This window comes from Sceloporus occidentalis, unplaced genomic scaffold, assembly GCF_023333645.1.
Source record: "Sceloporus occidentalis isolate IW3139 unplaced genomic scaffold, rSceOcc1.0.p SCAF_6, whole genome shotgun sequence".
NCBI classification, from domain to species: Eukaryota; Metazoa; Chordata; class Lepidosauria; order Squamata; family Phrynosomatidae; genus Sceloporus; species Sceloporus occidentalis.
The window spans coordinates 124,927,261-124,945,089 of NW_028316986.1; the positions used below are offsets into that span (position 1 = coordinate 124,927,261).

At 39.1% G+C, this 17,829-nt stretch overlaps 1 protein-coding gene across 3 annotated transcripts in view; it reads left to right on the forward strand.

Annotated features, from left to right (window-relative positions):
• The window catches only part of FILIP1 (filamin A interacting protein 1), a 130,821-nt gene that overhangs the window by 58,647 nt on the left and 54,345 nt on the right, over positions 1–17,829 (forward strand). For all 3 annotated transcript variants that reach the window (XM_089530900.1, XM_089530899.1, XM_089530901.1), the window contains exon 3: positions 10,841–11,014. In XM_089530900.1, coding sequence (XP_089387026.1) covers positions 10,841–11,014 — 174 coding nt within the window. The remainder of the gene's footprint in view (positions 1–10,840; positions 11,015–17,829) is intronic.

Sequence of the window (17,829 nt, forward strand, 5' to 3'; positions counted from 1 at the left end):
TTTTTGTGGCACCAGAGCCTGATACAGAAGACTTCTCTGACACAGAAGGCTAAATGTCTCAAAATTCCCAGAATTCCATAGCATTGACCCATGGCAGTTATACTGGTGTCAAAAAGGGTTGTTTCTGCAGTGCGGATGCAGCCTTGGTTTTTAGATGAAAAAGGTAACCTTAGTATGTATGATCAGTTGAATAATGGCAGAGGAAAAAGACATGACAACACTGTTTTGCCATGTGCGTGAATGTGTGTATGTTTTTAGAGAGGGTAAAATGTGTTGAAGAATTTTTAACCACCACACAGATGTACTCAAAAATGAAAAAACAAAATAGAGACCATCACAATCTATTGAAAAGGCTAGAGTAAAGAAAAACAAAACAAATATACTGTGATGTGTCATTCTCAGTGTTAGTTGCAACAGGATTATTATTGGTGGTGCCAAAACCTAGAATCCTATTTCAGGCCTTTCCAGTAAATGGAGTATCTCATCCCTGGTACCCAGGCTTAGAACTGACAATATATATATTTCCACTGGCAGGAAAATATTCCATCTCTGTTTCCCAGACTGCAGCTATATAAGTCATGCCAATTGTAAATGTTTTCCAGTCAGGATAATGAAAGGAAACAGAAGCCTATACACCTGCCCATTTGTACCCTTCCCTCTGCTATAAAAAGTTACAGTTAAAAAAAATTCCAAGCACAGTGCCTTTACAAGGAATAATTATATTCTGATATATGTTGAAATTGACTTGGATTCCTCAGCTCTTGAATCCTTTGGACTGGGAAACAGGTAGCTTCTTTGGGCGTTGTCTTTTTGTGGACAGAATGGGAACTGACAACAACAATCAGTATAGCAATATTTATTTTTCAATGTATTTGGCCCTTGCATCCACAGATTCCTTATCCACAGATTCAACCATCCCTGTCTTGAAAATATTTTTAAAAATATAAATTCCAAATAGCAAACCTTGATTTTGCCATTTGATATAAGGGACACCATTTTACTGTGCCATTATATTTAATGGAAATAGAGCATCCACCGATTTTGGTATCTACTAGGGGTCCTGGAACCAAACCCCAGCGAATATCAAGAATAGTATGAAGGGATGGGAGATGTAGACCTTTGCCATAGGTGATGTTACCAGACCTACCTAACCAGGGAATCAAGGTTCTGGGTGGCAGTCAAGACTGATGGGGTAAGCCACTGGTGAAGTTGAGAGAGAGGTGAGCATTAGGCAGGATGAAGTAGTTGCCTCAAGTAGCAGGAAATGAATTGTGTGACAATAAAGTGCTGTGTAACAGAGAAGTGCACCAAGCCTGCCATCTGCCCCTAAGGTAGCTAGACCCTGAATGAACCAAGAAAAAGCTTAAACTGGATTTAATTAATATGATATTGACTATTGATATTCAAATACAGTGCATCCTTGTCTTACGCGGAGGGATCCGTTCCGGATCCCTCCGCGTAAGGCGAATTCCGCCTATGCTCGAGCCCCATTGGAAACAATGGGGCTCGTGCGCGGCGGTGCAGCGGTGCGGGTGCGCGCGGGGCGCAATGGGCGCGTGCGCCCATTCAATTGAATGGGATGCGCCGCCCCTTCTGCCCCGTGCGCGTGCCACGGCTTGAGTGCGTATGCTCAAGGCCGCGTATGGCGTGCCCGCGTATGGCACGGGCGCACTGTACAAGGATCAAATTTGACTAAGATATCACTGTGGTTCAAATCCCGACACAGCCATGGAAACCCGCACTCTCTCAGCCTCACATGATGGCAATTGCAACCACCATCCCCCTGAAGAAAATGGCCAAGAAAACCTCATGATAGGGTTGCCATAGGTCAGAAATGACTTGAAGATATTGATAATAATGATAAAGATATTGACAATTCCATTCCTTCCATTCCCCCCCCCCCCCCGCAATTCATTCTGTTTTCCATTGATGATATGTGCATTCACTGCTTTGCCTATGAATTTTGGTAGCAATGCAGACTATAATTTTTTTAAAATAAAAATCCTAGAGGACACTTGAAGGGGGGAGTTGCAAAAAGAAAAAAAGGGCTTGGTATTGTATGTAGCCTGGGGCCCACATTTTGCCTACCCCAGCTGAGGACTTGGGAGTTCCAGGATTTAATCCTAACTCACGAATGGATCCACATTGCCCAATTATAGCAGTCTGATCCCACTTTAACTGCCTCTTCTCCATCCTATTGACTCCTGGAATGTGCATTTAAGTGAATTCCTTAGAATTATCTTTGGCATTCCCCTAAACTACAGCAGTAGGACTCTCTGGCAGAGAATAGTAGGCACTGCATGAACCCCGAAAAACCCAAGATTGTGCAAGGTGGAGAATGGCAGATCAAGCGGGCTCAAACTGCTATAGTTGTGCAATGTGGATGCACTCTGAATAATTGCTATCTCAGCCACTCATTTACCTAGACAGACCTTTCTAAGAAGTTTGTTGTAGCGATAAGTTAAGGAGGAGGAGAAGATGAGATTTTCCTCACAGAACTGTTGTGAGAATAAAGTAGGAGGGAAGAAGATAGCCATATATGTTTCCATGAGTTTACAGAAGGAAAGGCAGGCAATGACAAATCTCCTCCGAACAAATTTTGCCAGGAAAACCCCATGATAGGGTCACCTTAGGGTTGCCATAAGTCAAAAGGCACACAACAACAGCAAGCTGGAAAACTGATCATCATATGGCCCTCTGTTCTTGCAATACATTGGTTATCACACTGTGGACATGCAATTAATTTGGATTGCCTCTCCTTTTGGTTAGGAACACTGGCTGAGTAAAATAAATGTGCTGTCAAAAGTGCATTTTAACAAAAAGGAAAATATTCTGTTACTTTTATGAGTATCTTTTTTTATCTAGGCTTCAGGCTCCACCTATTGGTTAAGATTGAACCAGTGCAGTTTAGCTAGTTCTCTGGTCGATAACCCTGTCTTTTTCGAGGTTTGTATTATTCAGTTAACAAGAAAATATTCAGTCATTTTTTTTATGGAAAATCATGTGAATGAATCAGAAACAGTTCAGTTAGACTGTTACTAAAACTTAAAATATGGATGTCACAAGATAAATTCCTTTCAGACAACAACACTTTGTTGATAGCACTTTGCAAGTTAAATATGCTGTTTGAGCACTGAGCTCTGTACAAGATAACAGACGTGCTCCAAAATGAGGTCCCTCTCTGGAGTTGCTTGTGACAAGTAGTAATGATTCATGTATCTTTTAACAAAACATCAGGAGATAGATGTGATAAAATGTGTGGTAGAACTATGTCACTTGTATCCATCACCTGTAATGTTCTTCCAGTTGGTGAGGATAATTTTATCTCACTTGTGTATCAGATCAGAAATGAAGGCAAATAGAGTTTTGCAATTTTTAAAGAGATAATTGAGTATAAAATGTTGATTTTCCATTTAACCTGTCACTCTGTATAATATTTTCAAGGTCCATTTTAGGGGATGGGAGTGGCAACATACTTCTGTATACAACTGGTTTGTACATTCATGGTGGCCAAAATTCTTGTGACAGAGGCGGGATACATACCGCCATTTAGTACGTATAGAATACGTACTAGGGTTAGGAAGGGGCGGTGCTTCCGCACCCCCCTAATCCTAGTACGTATCCTATACGTACAAGATGGCGGCGCCCCTTCCACATGGGCGCCGCCATCTTGACGTATTGGACGCTGAGCGTCCGTACATGTCGCGGGCGTTGTGACATAGCGAGTGCGCCCCTGGTGCCTCGCTACGTCGCAAACGCGACACAAGAAGAAGCTCCATTTTGGAGCTTCTTTTTCGCTCCGCGCGGGAGTCGCGCCGTATGGAGGCTCTGGCTCCCCCGCGGACTAACCGGCGGCGGCGGCAGACCGCCGCAAAGCGGCGGTTTGTATCCCGCCAGAGAAAAGGAAAAATAAAAAAGGGAAGGAGAGAGAGAGAGAATAAGAGGGAGAGAGAGGGAGAGAGAGAGAGAGGACAATTCCTATTTAATTTGCAGATAGGATTTTGATACTCCTACTAATATTTTAAATTAAAGCACAAAAACACTAGCATAAAAGACATGTATCCTGTGAGAAAGCTGCTTGCATATTATTAAGTTTTAAACAAATAAAAGGGCCTCATCCTTTTCCTCTCATTACTTCGATTCAATAAAATCTTCCATACTGATGCACTCTTGGTGCTATTATACTACAGTATCTATCTCTTGAATACTCCTTTTTTCTCTGGGCGTGTTCCCACTATGATTTAAAGAGAATTGCTGATTGAGCTATATGACCATTGTTCCCATTTCAAACTGGTTCCAATCCTACTTTGATCGATTTGTCGCAATAAAGTGAGGTAAATGCAAAAAAAAAAAAAAGAGTTTTTCTGGACACTAGTTTCCTAGAAGTTCTTTTGAAAAGCATCGATTCTGAAGCTAAGTGGGAACGATGAATCTGAATCACACACTTCTGGAGGGGAAGGACTAATGTCAGAGGGATGGTAAACATCCCTCCTTAGTTTTTGGTAGATCCACCATCCCCCCCCCCCCCCCCAGCGCTGCCTTTCTGCTTGTGGTGTGATCTATGGGCACATGCTTTTTTAAAAAAAATTGATAGAAGATTTGATTGATTGATTCTGCAACTATTTGCAACCAGTGAGGCAAGTGACTGCAAAACCGATGAATTGAATCTTCTATCAATTGTTTTAAGGAAAAAACTGATTACAGTTGCTGCAAAATCAATCAATTGAATCTTCTATCAATTTTAAATGCATACATATATATATATATATATAGTTCCCAAGCCGGACTGCCCGGGCTGCTGCTTATGTCACTGATGACACACAGATGATTGACATGCATTTTGAAGTGGGGCAAACTAGTGGGGTTACAACCGTGCCAAAAAAGAAGCAATTACAAGGGGATAATGAAAAGATCTGCTTTCATAGTGGGAACGATGGACCTTTTGGAATCGATTTACCAACACGGAACAAAGGCGAATCCCAAACCAGTTTAAATGTAAGTGGGAATGAGCCCTCTGTCTCCTGGGGATGTTTGTTCAGCCAGACTATTCAGTAACACTGGCTTGGCTCCAGTGGAGCAATTTTATGAGTGGAAGAGGGCTGATGTTTTTGGATTTCTACTGATTCCTTCCCTACAGCTGTAGTTCACTGTGCCACATCCAGTTCTATCCTGAAGCATCCCCCAAATTTCCAAAGCAGTTTTTGGGGAGCTGATGAATAGAGGGGCTTCAGCAGAATAGGGAGACGAGGAAAAACCCTCTCCTATTCACATAAAGCAGGTAATGATTCTTAGGGTCTGCACCTGTATGTCATAAATGTAACCCTTCCAAAAGAGCCAAATTAGATGTGACATTTGTCATGCAGTTTGGCCTTGTGTAACTGTTCACCCCCTCCAATAAATAATACCCATGATCTTAGCAACAAACTGAGAATGAATTTCCAGCTGGGATTTTGCATTATCCCTGAGACTTAGATTGCTTCCAAGTGGAGGGCTCCAATTGGTAGCAGTCAAAAGGATATGATACAGCTATTTTATACTTCAAATTGCAAATACTTTCATATTTCAAAGCTATTCATCTGCTTTAAGGGGAGGGATTGTGTGATTTAATTTTCAGAGTAGGCTCAGCACCCAGTAAAGCTGGGAAACTGAGCATGTAGTTACAAGTTTATGCTATCCATGTGTGTATTTAAAACTCCATCTAATGCCCCATGAATGCTTAACAGTCTGTTGCTGCAGAGCCCTAATACCATTGTTGTAGCTACTAGGAGCCCATACCCTTCAACTGTCCCAATTTGGCAGGGACAGTCCCAATTAATCCTTTGTAGTCCCACTTTTCACCTTCTTTTAAAATGTACCACCTTCTCTTTCCTCCTATCACTTCCCCCCTTTCCCTCAGCTTACTTCAGTTGTTGCAAACAATAATAAGGGGAGGGGGAGCAGAAGGAAGCAAAATCTTGTCCTTCTCTATAGACTCAGTCAAAGGTAAACAGCTGCAGCCTCTGCTCATATGTGCTTCTTCATTAATAACTTTTGCCATCTTGACCACACTCTGCTGTTGCTTGGCCACATGCATCCTAATTTTCATCTGTGAAATGTTGGAGGGTATGCTATTTTCTATTTTCACCATTTTTTTAATGAAAAGGAAAAAAAAGATGGAAGAACATGGGAAGGCTATAAATGAACTGCATTTACAACTGCAAGTGAACATTGAACAGCATAGTAATAATTCGTGCAGAAGAGCCATCTTTCTCCTGTCCCCTTGCCCTCAGTGTGGTAACATATTTATTATCTGAAACATTATCTTTTCAGTGGGAACATTTGTGTCATTCTCTTTGAAACAAACCAACACAGTTTAGCAAGAAGGATGGTGCCAAGTGACTTACCATTTCCAGAACAAGCCTTTAGACAGGACAACAACTGCTTCTCCCTGACTTTGGCCTGCATTTTTGTGTGCCAATGTATGGGCCAATGCCAGGGTACAATTTCTGGCTCTTTTTGTTCTGCACACAACTCCAGAACTCTTTCGCTGGAATACCTTCTGTTTTCAGCTTCTGTGTTCATCATAGAGTGTTCTTATTGGGGAGGGGGTTCTATGAAGATGAGGAAGCAACATGGTTGCAAGGGCTGCAGGTAGCCTGAGGTATTATATGTAGTCTTGTTTATTTTTGCTTTAAAAAAAAACCAATTGCTGTGCATGTATGTATGTGTGTGTGTGTGCGTGTGCACAAGGTGACCAGATATCCTCCTTTTGCAGGACATGTCCTACATTTCAACATTCTGTCTAGGAGGAACTCCAAAACGTCCTCTGTTTTGAGCTTGACTAAGAAGCATGTATAGACATTGCTTTTATTTTGTAATGCCCTACATTTTTGTTGAGCATCCTACATTTTATGGTGCCTTGTCTTCCTTTGTGGTTAGGACTTCTGTTCACCCCGGGTCCATGTGTGTGTGCGCGCACAGGAGTAGCGACGGGGAGAGAGCAACAGCAGTACTGGAACAATTGTTCTGTAGTCTTATTCCTCTTTCATTGATCTTGACCAGTGATTGCCAAACTTTGATCCTCCAGATGTTTGGGACTTCAGTTCCCAGAATTCCTGACTGTTGATCAAACTGGCTCGGGCTTCTGGGAGTTGAAGTTCAAAACACCTGGAGGACCAAAGTTTGGCAATCACTGATCTTGACTCGATGGCTGCAGTTCTGGCTTGTATCATGCATTTTCCCTTCACCTTGGCACAAGCAATGGAAGCCTATAGGCATTGAGAACAGACTCTGAACCTCACAGATTGGTAAAACAAAACAGGACTAGGCTGCTCTGGTTACCATCAGTAACTCCAGTAACTGATAATCTTATGTTCACACACTATCTGCAGATGCCTAAATTTGTCCATGAGAAGCATTATATAATAACTGGCAACTACACTCTCCCAGTCAGCTGGTTTCTCCATTGTGATGCCTTCATTTCTGAAGTATGTAAGACATATCTCAACATGCTTTTGATTTACATAATCTACAGTGACCTTTAGAGCTTGCTTCTTGTTTGCCAAGGACTGAGGAACCATAGGCTTCAGGAACCTCCCCTTCGGTGTGATAATACAGAACAAAGCTCCTTGTTCAGTGTCAACGAAACTCAAAGTGATATCTTTCCAAGCCTTTAAACATCAAGCAGGGGTTAGAGTTAATTCCTTGTCATGGGAATTTGCTGTCCCTGGGCCAGACTACAGATAATGAATTATGTCAGTGAAAGACTGTGGTGGCCAGTTCTTTTCAGAGAAACGTGACATCATCCGTGCAGCTCTTTGGAAATAAAGCAAAATCCGAAAGCTGTGTGGGCAGGGAATAACAGACAGATGTCTTCAAGTGGTTCATTTGATCAGTTTCAAAGCTTGCTGTATGAAGGAACAAAGTGTGTTTGCTCAGCATCACTGGAACCATCATCTCCTTGTTTTTGTTTTCTATATGTTTTGGGACTAAAACTCTCGCAGCCCACTGGAGACCTGTCTTATACTGTATACTGTTGCACAGAGAGAGGAGCAGAGAAGGTTCACTGGTTTAGAATAGATCAGTGGTCTGCCTAGCCCTGCGTCCTGCCTCTGACATCAGATTTCATTAGCAAATTCAAGGGAAAGTGTCCATCAGCAGTGCAGGGTTATGTAACAGAGTAGTACTTAGTTCACTGAACTGGTCCAACAGGTTCATTACTGGACCATTCATTTGCATGTCCTCAATGACCCACAAGCTTCTGAGATTTGTTTCTTTTGCTGATCTGTACAGCCAGGGAAAGAAGCACTCCATCAGAAGTACCCGAAGAAATGGAGAAAAGTTTTTAACTGAGGCAGTGATGTTTTTAAAGAGAAGTGCTAGAGAAAAATCTTGCAGTTGCATGCTCAATAACCTAGCAGGTCTCTTCTTTGAGTGGGGAACATGATGAGTGTAAATTGGACTGACTTTTCCTTTGAAATAGGTAGCTGGCTTGGTCTTGAGTAGAATGCTGAACACTGGATGTATGCCATAGTGTAGTTTGCTAGTGTCTGATTTGAATGGTGAGGAAAGCACAGCCAATACTATTGTGTATGCAATGGCAACAGAAGGTATTCCGTATGCAGTTAGAAAGGACTGCTGCCAGGCTACTGAGGATGTATCTGCACTGTAGAAATAATGCATCTTGACACCACTTTAATGGCCACGACTCCATACTACAGAATCCAGACACCACTTTAATGGCCACGACTCCATACTACAGATTTTTAGTTTTGTGAGCACTCTTTGCCAGAAAAGACTAAAAACTTTGTAAAACTACAAATCCCAGGATCCACAGGGTGGAGCTACAGCAAGTGGTGTCAAACTGCATATTTCTACAGTGTTGGTGCACCCTCCAACACTCCCTTTGCTCTTTCAAGCAGCATCAAAAGTGGAAGTGTTGACCACCTTCTCTTTATGAATAATAATTCATCCCATTCCTCAAGACTGACTCCCTCCCTGAAAAAGAAGTTGAGACAAAAATTTTTTTTGATCCAGCCCACTTTGAGTTGTGTGAATAATAGATGTATCACTGATAAAGACATTTAAGAAACTGGAGAGAATTTGTTTTTTGGCTGTGAGAGAACCTTTAGTAGCAATATAAACAATATTAGCAGTTTTTGCCATACAAGAAAGAGTGTCTTGGCAGGTCTCAACATTTGATGAGAACAGTTGGAAAATGTTCAATGACTTCTTTTTGGGACATTTTTGTAGTAACTTCATTTACTACCCAAAAAAAAGCCTCCATATTTTGCACAAAATAGAATGTTTTGATGCCAGATCCATTATATTTATATGATGTTTACACATACTGTTTTTGTACAAAAGATGTTTTCCACCTTGTGTGAACCTTTTTGTGTGTGTGCAGAACAGTATATATCAACAGTATTTTTGAGCAAACTAAACATTTTGCAAAAAAATAAAATAAAATCCTAAATCATGAAAAATAAATAAATTTTATTTTAATATTTTTTCACAATCTCACCTACCACAGAGAAAACATATTTTTATTCTCGTGTGTTGAGAACAAGATAACAGTTTACCACCTGATTGCTAGCATATTTATTGTCTAGCACGTGTAGCTTTAGCCTCCCTTCAGAGGTTGAACATGTGAGGGTTTTACTCATGTTCTTTGTTAGGGCAGTGTGAAAAGTCTTTTGGAATTTAGAAAATGTGCTATTGGCATGGCCACAACACTGCATGGGGGAACCAATGACCTTATCTTATTTCTCATCCTGGTACATAGCACCTGTTGTACTATTAATAAACTGGCCAAGGAATACGGAGTGCTCATAACCAGGGTTTGACAGCTACTGTTGTAGCATAATTAGAACAAAAATGTAGACATAGTAAACTTTGATCTTCTGTTTCATGGCATTTTTAGACATATATTCCTAGCTGTGCACGATGAAGACTAGGGAAGTTAATAAACCCAATTAATTCACAATGATTTCATGAAGGACAGTATTTAAGGGTTACATTACTATTTGTCTTTAACTTTGCTCTCTTTGATCTGAAATGCCTAATTAATTCTCTTACATGGCACATCAACTAGCTAGGAAACTAAGTGGTGGGTGGCTGAAAGCTGAAGTCAAGAATGTTTTAATAAGAAAAGAAGCAGATTGGTTTCCTGGGCTTGTTACAGTATACCTAAAATATTTAATTCTAAATTAAAATAAATTAGTCCAACACATTAGAGAAAATTTCAGGGAATATTGAGATTACCCCATAGATAAAGCCTTGGATGTACTGTATCAGACCTAGGAATCCAAAGAGCAGCTGTTGAGCATCATTCTGTACAAACTGGGTATGACCAAGCTTTGTAATCTGAACATGCTTTAAGCAATGAATGCCTGAAGAGTATCTCGTTAGACCATAAGAGGTGTCTTGCTAGAGGCTGACTAATCCAGCATTCTGTTTGTAACAGTAGTCAGCTAGTCATCTCTTCATATGTGTAAATATGTCCTGGCTGTGTCAACTAGGCTGCTGTAATTTGTTTTAGGTGGGGCAGTGTGAAAACTGTAACAAGGCTTCCTACAACATTGGGTTTTATCATCCTCTGAAGAAAGGAGGAAGACAATGTGCCACTTTATCATCTAACACAGTGATCTCCTCCTACTTCAGTGGCAGCACACTAGGCCATGATCATAGTAACCCACCAGCAGAAAGTGCTTTTCCAAAGCAACTAGTTTTCTGGACAATAGCTTCCAGAATGTGTGTCGTAGTCCAAAATAGTAACTTTTTAAGGCTCTGTTATTTCACTGAGTGAAGAATACCAGGTTAGTAAGTGTAATATGAATAATACAGAAGTGTGTCCTTGCAGGCTAGAGAAGATGTGATCCACATGCTGAAGACAGAGAAAATCAGGCCTGAGGTCCTGGAGGCACATTATGGGTCTGCAGCTCCAGAGAATGTCCTGAAAATATTGCACAGAGATGCCCTCCTTGCCAATGACAAATCAGCAGGAGAAGATGTTTATGAGAAGCCAATTTCAGAGGTATGTACCTTTTGCTTTGAGTCAGGCTGACTCAGTGAGTCAGGATATTTTTCTTGTGTTTGCTCTTTATTTTCAATGTCGACAAACAGTAGCATGTTAGAATGCAGTGCTGCCTGATTCTCTCTTCCTCTTCAGCATCATCAATGGGAAAATTGTATTTGTGCTTACAGTCAATAAGCTATTGTTATCACTCAGCACATTTTATTTGTGTAAACTACTCCTAACAGTTCCTCAAACTTTAGCAAATAGACCTTAAATCTATCACCCCATATACACATTTATTTTGGGATGAGTTTTATTGGCAGCTGAGATGCTTACTTCTGAGCAAATGTGCACTTAGGACAAATGACCTGAAAAGATCTGCTTTTGAAACTGATGTCATTAGCACATTTTGTTGGTGCTATCTACCCTTGAGTCAATCTTGATCCATGGCAACCCTGTAGATGATACATCTCTAAGACTTCCTGTCCTCCACTGCTGTGCTCAGTTCCTGTAAATTCATACCATGACCTCTTTTATAGAGTCCATCCATCTAGCATGCAACCTTCCTCTCTTTCTGCTTTCCTCCACTTTTCCTAGCATTTTTGTTTTCTTCAATGAGTTGTTCCTTCACATGGTGTGGCCAAAATACAACACCTTGCGGGTTTATCACACTGGGGCTGATTTCGACATTAAAGAGAGATTAAAGCACATTTAAAGCATCCTGCAAATGAAGAGAAGATAGCAAGTAATTGCGTGAATTATTATCCCATGCAATTGAGCAAATAAAGTGATATTGGAAATGCATTATCACTGAAATCCCAAAAGTAAAAAGATGTGCGTTAATGCTTCTTTATTTTTTTTTAAAAGATTTTATTTTCATTTTCAAAGTGACAAACAAATAATTTCCATGGTCATAGCAGAGGAAGACCATAGAAAAGAGAGAAGAGACAAAAAAAAAAAAACCTAAAAAAAAAAACAAAAAACTGAGAGTACATACAAAAGATAGAACAGATACCAAACAAAAAAAGAAACATACATCATTGAATAGAAACAGACATATTTCACAATGACAATACAGGCACTTCTTTAACATAAACTAAAAAGACATTGAACATAAACGTACTTCCTATTGCTCAGTTAACTTCATCTTCCAGTGCTGAATTCCTATGTTTTGTCTTATTTCTAATTTCTTCTTGATCGCTATTCTCCAAACAAAAATAGCATATGAGACATTCCAAGAATTAGTTAAGTTTTTCAATCTCTTTTTGGGATGTCTCATTGTATTTCTAGTTGTAGTTTTATAAAAATAGACTGTTTCTATACAAACTCCTCTCTATCTTATATAATGTATATAATCTAAATGTTTTTCCAAATAGTTTTTATACAAATAGCTTACTTCTTTATATTTGCAATAAAATTCCTAGTATTTACAAAAAATTTTTTGTTACAATGGGTTCTGTATTAAGGTAAACGGTAAAGGAAAAGAAAAGAGCATCATTTCTATTACAGTAGTCAACATCCAAAGAGACATATCTTCTGTTAGAAGAGCAGGTTAGACATAAAAAAGCTTATTTCATCCCACCCTTCAATGGTACATGGTTTTTAGTCAGACTAACAAAATATTTTTCCACCTTTCCTTAATGTAAGCATTGAATGGTGACCATTGTTCTGTTACTTGTTCTTCATTTTTCCCTTTGGTCCAGGAGGTCATTCTATCCAATTCTGCCATTTCGAAAGTTTTCATTAACCATTTCTCTATTGAGGGAGCGGAGTTCTGTTTCCAGAATCTAGCAAAGACAATTCTTGCACACGTAAATAAGTAAAATAGCAATCTTCGGTGTTTCTCAGGTGCAGTATCTTCAAACATCCCTAAAAAGCACACTTCCGGGGAGAAAGGAATTGGAATTTTTAACTCTTTCATGATTATTTCATATATACCAATCCAATACTTTTTTGCACTCTCGCAGGTCCACCACATATGGTAGTAAGTTCCTATGGATTTTTGACATTTCCAACATATAGGGCTGGCTTTCTTATAGATCAAAGAAATTTTATGGGGAGAAAGATGCCATCTGTAAACCATTTTAAATACATTTTCTTTCAGGTCCTGATTAATGGTATATTTCAACCCCCTGTTCCAAATATATTCCCAATTTTTATACAAAATGTTATGGCCCACATTTTGGGCCCATTTGATCATGCTATGTTTAATAAGCTCATCTTCAGTATTCCATGAGAGGATCAGCTCATAAAATTTCGCAATTACCTTCCTATTCACTTTGCCCAATAATTCTTCCCAGGTCGTTTTTTCTTTCGCAATTCCCACCTCTGCCATATCACACTTCCACCTCTCTTTCAGTTGCCTAAATAAGTACCAATGGCAGTTATTCCCTGAATGGTTCAATTCTTCTTGAGTATTAAACACCAAAACCCCTTGCCGAACTTTAGTTAAATCAGAGTATCTAAGCCATTTTTTTTGGGGAATAGCTTCTCTATTAAAGAAGGCTTCATGCGGAGAACAGCATTGTAAAATTTGGTTACTGAGTCTGCTTTTCCATCTTTCCCAAACTTTTAGTAGAGCTTTTATCAACACATGGTGCTTACATGCTATATGCACCTTATCTTTAGAGTAAAATAAGTAAGCATGAAACCCAAATCTGAGATTTTCTCCCTCTAAATTAAGTAGAGATGTATCTTCTAAGGTTATCCACTCAGTTAGCCACCACAAAGCCGCAGCAAAGTAGTAAGATTTTAAGTCCGGTACCCCCAAGCCTCCTCTCGACTTTTTATCGCACATTGTTTTTTTACTAATTCTGGCCTTCTTCCTGTCCCAGACAAATCCCATAATAACGCTCTGCCATTTATCGAGTGGTTTGAAAGAATGCAATATGGGAATTGTCTGGAACAGGAAGAGAATTTTTGGTAAAACACACATTTGAATAACAGATATTCTCCCAAACCATGAAAGTTGAATATTTGCCCATTTTTCTAGATCTTTCTTAATATCTCTCCACATTTTAACACAATTATTCTTATATAAATCAGTATTTTTGTTTGTTAACACAATCCCCAAATATTTAACGTTCTCTACCACTTTGAATCCCGATATGTGTTCCAAACCTTCTATATCTTTCCCCTTCAGATTTTTAGTGATCATGCTGGTCTTATCTTTGTTAATCTTTAATCCAGAGTTCTTTTCAAAATCAGCTAAAATATATAACAAAGGCTTTATGCTATCACAAGGGTTTTCCAAAATGCAGACCACATCGTCTGCGAAGCATCTCATCTTGTACTTTTCTTTTTTGATCTTTATACCTTGGATCTGTGTTTCTCCTCTTACAAGCTGGTTCAAAGTTTCTAGAACAAAAATAAACAAAAGCGGGGATAGCGGGCAACCTTGCCGTGTTCCTTTTGTTATTTCAAACTTGTCAGACTTGGTGTTATTTATTAACAGCCTTGCCCTCTGGGTATTATAAATTTCATGAATCCATTCCTGAATTCGGAGACCGGCCTCGACCTGTTCCAACATTTTAAAAATTATTTTCCACTTTACATTGTCAAAGGCTTTCTCGAAGTCTATGAAGACAAGTGCTAATGCCTTCTCATTATGTTGCTCAAAGTATTCAAGAGTGTCAGTAATGATTCTGGTGTTATCCTTAATATGCCTTGTTGGTAAGAAGCCCGCTTGTTCTTTTCCTATCCAATCTGATAGGACTTTTTAAAATCTATCAGCCAATATTGTGGTAAAGATCTTATAATCAGAATTGAGGAGCGATATAGGCCTATAATTTTTAATGTTCCTGGGATCTTTATTTTCTTTTAAGATAAGAGTAATGTTAGCATGCTGCCATGTTTCGGGGAGTTTATACCTGCCTAGTGCGTTCATAGTCGATTTCAAGGGGAGAATTATTTGATCTTCAAAGGTTTGATAGAACTCAATTGGGAAGCCATCCGGACCCGGGGATTTCCCCTTTTTGCCTTTTCTGATCGTTTCAGTAATTTCTGCCGTGGTTATGGAGGCATTGAGTATCTCTTTTTGTTTGGCATTAAAACTTTGCAAGTTGGGTTTTTTTAAGAATTTCTCTAAGTCCTCTTCTTGATCAGGATTCTCTTTATAGAGAGATGCGTAAAACTTCAGAAACTCTTTTTTAATTCCTTTTAAATCCTTTATTATTTCGTGTGAAATTGTTATGTGTAATTATGCGATTTTTCTGGGATATTCACAAGATAAATTCTTGATCTCCATGTGATAAACTCTTTAGTTTAGTTATCTTGGCTTCAGAGAGATTTCTGATCTCTTCTAGGACCCATTCGTTTGACTTCTTGGCTGTCCATGGTATTGATTTTCTTCCTATCCACTTTCTTAACTGTGCAGCTCTCCCATCCATACATGTGAATAGAGAATACAATGGCTTGTACGATTCTAACTTTCATGCTCAGTTGTATATCCTTACATTTTAGGGTCTTCTCTAGTTCTTTCATAGCTATCCTCCCCATTCTTAGTCTTCTTATGATTTCTTGACTGCAGTCCCCACTCCGATCAATATTTGATCCCAGGTATGAGAACTCTCTTGCTTTTTTTATTTCTTCATTGTATATGTTGAATTTGTGTAAATTCTCCATGGACATTACCTTTGTTTTCTTCATGTTCAGCAATAAGCCTGTCTTAGCACTTTCTTCCTTGATCTTCCTTATTGGTTGCTCTAGGTCTGTGATGTTTTCTGCTATTAGTATTGTGTTGTTTGCATATCTTAGATTGTTGATATTCCTTTCTCCCTATTTTCACCCCTCCTTCATCTGTGTCCCAGCCTGCTTTTCATATAATATGTTCTGTATACAATTTTAACAGATAGGGTGAAAGGATGCCTGACCCCTTTGCCAACTGTGAACAATTCTGGTTTCTCCGTGTTCTGTTCTGACAGTAGCCTCTTGTCCTAATTACAGATTTCTCATTGGAACTTTCAGTTGTGTTAGCATTCCCATGTCTTTAAGGGCATTCTATAGCTTTTCATTATCTATGTTTTATAGTCTATAATGCACATGTTGATTTCTTTTGCTGCACTCTATTAGCCACCATATGTTTGCCAAGTGGTCCCTAGTGCCATAGTTGCTGCAGCCTTTTGAGTCTCCTTTTTGTGGAAGAGGATGTATATTGATCATTTCCAATCTGTTGACCATCGTTTTGTTTTCCATATCTGTTGACATATGTTGGTTAGCATTGGAGTTGATTCTGTCAGTGTGGATTCCAGCAGTTTGATTTGAATATCATCTGTGATTTATTTTTCCCATTTCTCTAATTGCAGCTTCCACTTCTCTTTTAGAATTTGGGGTTCATCTTGGCTCTTCAGTCCATGTGTCTTTCATTTTGTTCACATGTTAGTGACTACTAATTTTTGATCAGTTTAACACAAAAGTGACCAAACCATGGTGAAATTTTGTAAATGTAGCAGGTGAGAAAAATGAGAATATAACTCAGCCTCCAGTAAGTTGCATAGTTGCCCTTTTGTTCATCACAATACAGCTGTTCACATAACCCATACCCCTTTGGCTGAGAGCATCCTGTATTTTGTTTATGTGTGTGTGGTGATTAATAATAATAATAATAATCTAATAAAATTTTATTTATATCCTGCCTCTCTGTCAGGATCAAGGCAATGTACAATAGGAGTAAAAAAAAAAAGTATAAAATAAACCCATTTTCCCTCCCAAACCAACAGCAATTCTCCTTTGTTTTCCCTGGATTCTAGAACAAACAAACAAACAAACAGGAAGTGATTAGCCAACAGAACTAAAAAATAAATGAATAAACTTTGGCTTCTGACTTATTCAATTGCTAAAGATGAAACTGAGTTGCAGTTTAGAACATCCTGGTTTTATCATTCTTCCTTGGATGATGATGTTGTTTTCTAGGCTGATGCCGTGTGGTATAAAGTCTTTACTTTATGAATCCAGATGTTCTCCCTATTATATAAAAAATATACAAAGGAGATAGCACCTGAATAGAAAACCGGGACAAAGAGAGGCTGTGATGTTCCGAGTTGATGTGCCTGGCTACTAGTTGGTCCAAATTCTTGGTCAGGATTACAGATGTGTGGTTTCTGAAACCTGTAGACAGGTCTGTGGTATTTTCCCCATGTGCTGCAGATGACATCCTATATTTTTGCGTTTGATCACATAAATAAGATAACAGGACTGGCAGATGATATATTATTTAACATTTTAGGTCCTGTCAGTCATGTGCTCCTAAAAGTGACAATTTGCTTAAAGTACTTACTGGTGATGCAATGCATTTAATCAAAAGAGTGTGATCTTGAATTACTGACTGTTGTTTTCAGGACAACTTTTACCAGCATTCTCTGTAGCTTGGGGGGCTGGTATAAAGCTCTGACAGCAGACTTGCTGATGACTCTAGCCAGATGTTCAGAATTTAACTATGGATGGCATTCTCGTTTTATATATTTCAGTTCTGTTAATCATTCCGTTCATTAATCTCTTGCCTTTCTATGAAAGAAGCACCCAAGTCAGTTAACAAACACATCAAAGAAAGTATGCAAAGGGATCTTCTAGTACCTTTGAGACTAACTGAAAGAAATAAATTGGTAGCATGAGCTTGAGCATATTTTCTCAGATGCATGTTTGGGAAAAGATCTCAAAGGTGCTACAAAATCCCTTTCCATACTGATTTTCCAAACTAACATGGCTATGGAGTTTATCACACGGGATGGATCCCGTGCAGAAACGGGATTTAAAAATCCAAAAAAAAAAAAGAAGAAGAAGAAAAAAAAAGCACAAAAGCGAATTGATTTTCGGACACTTTGGGGTTAATAAGCAAT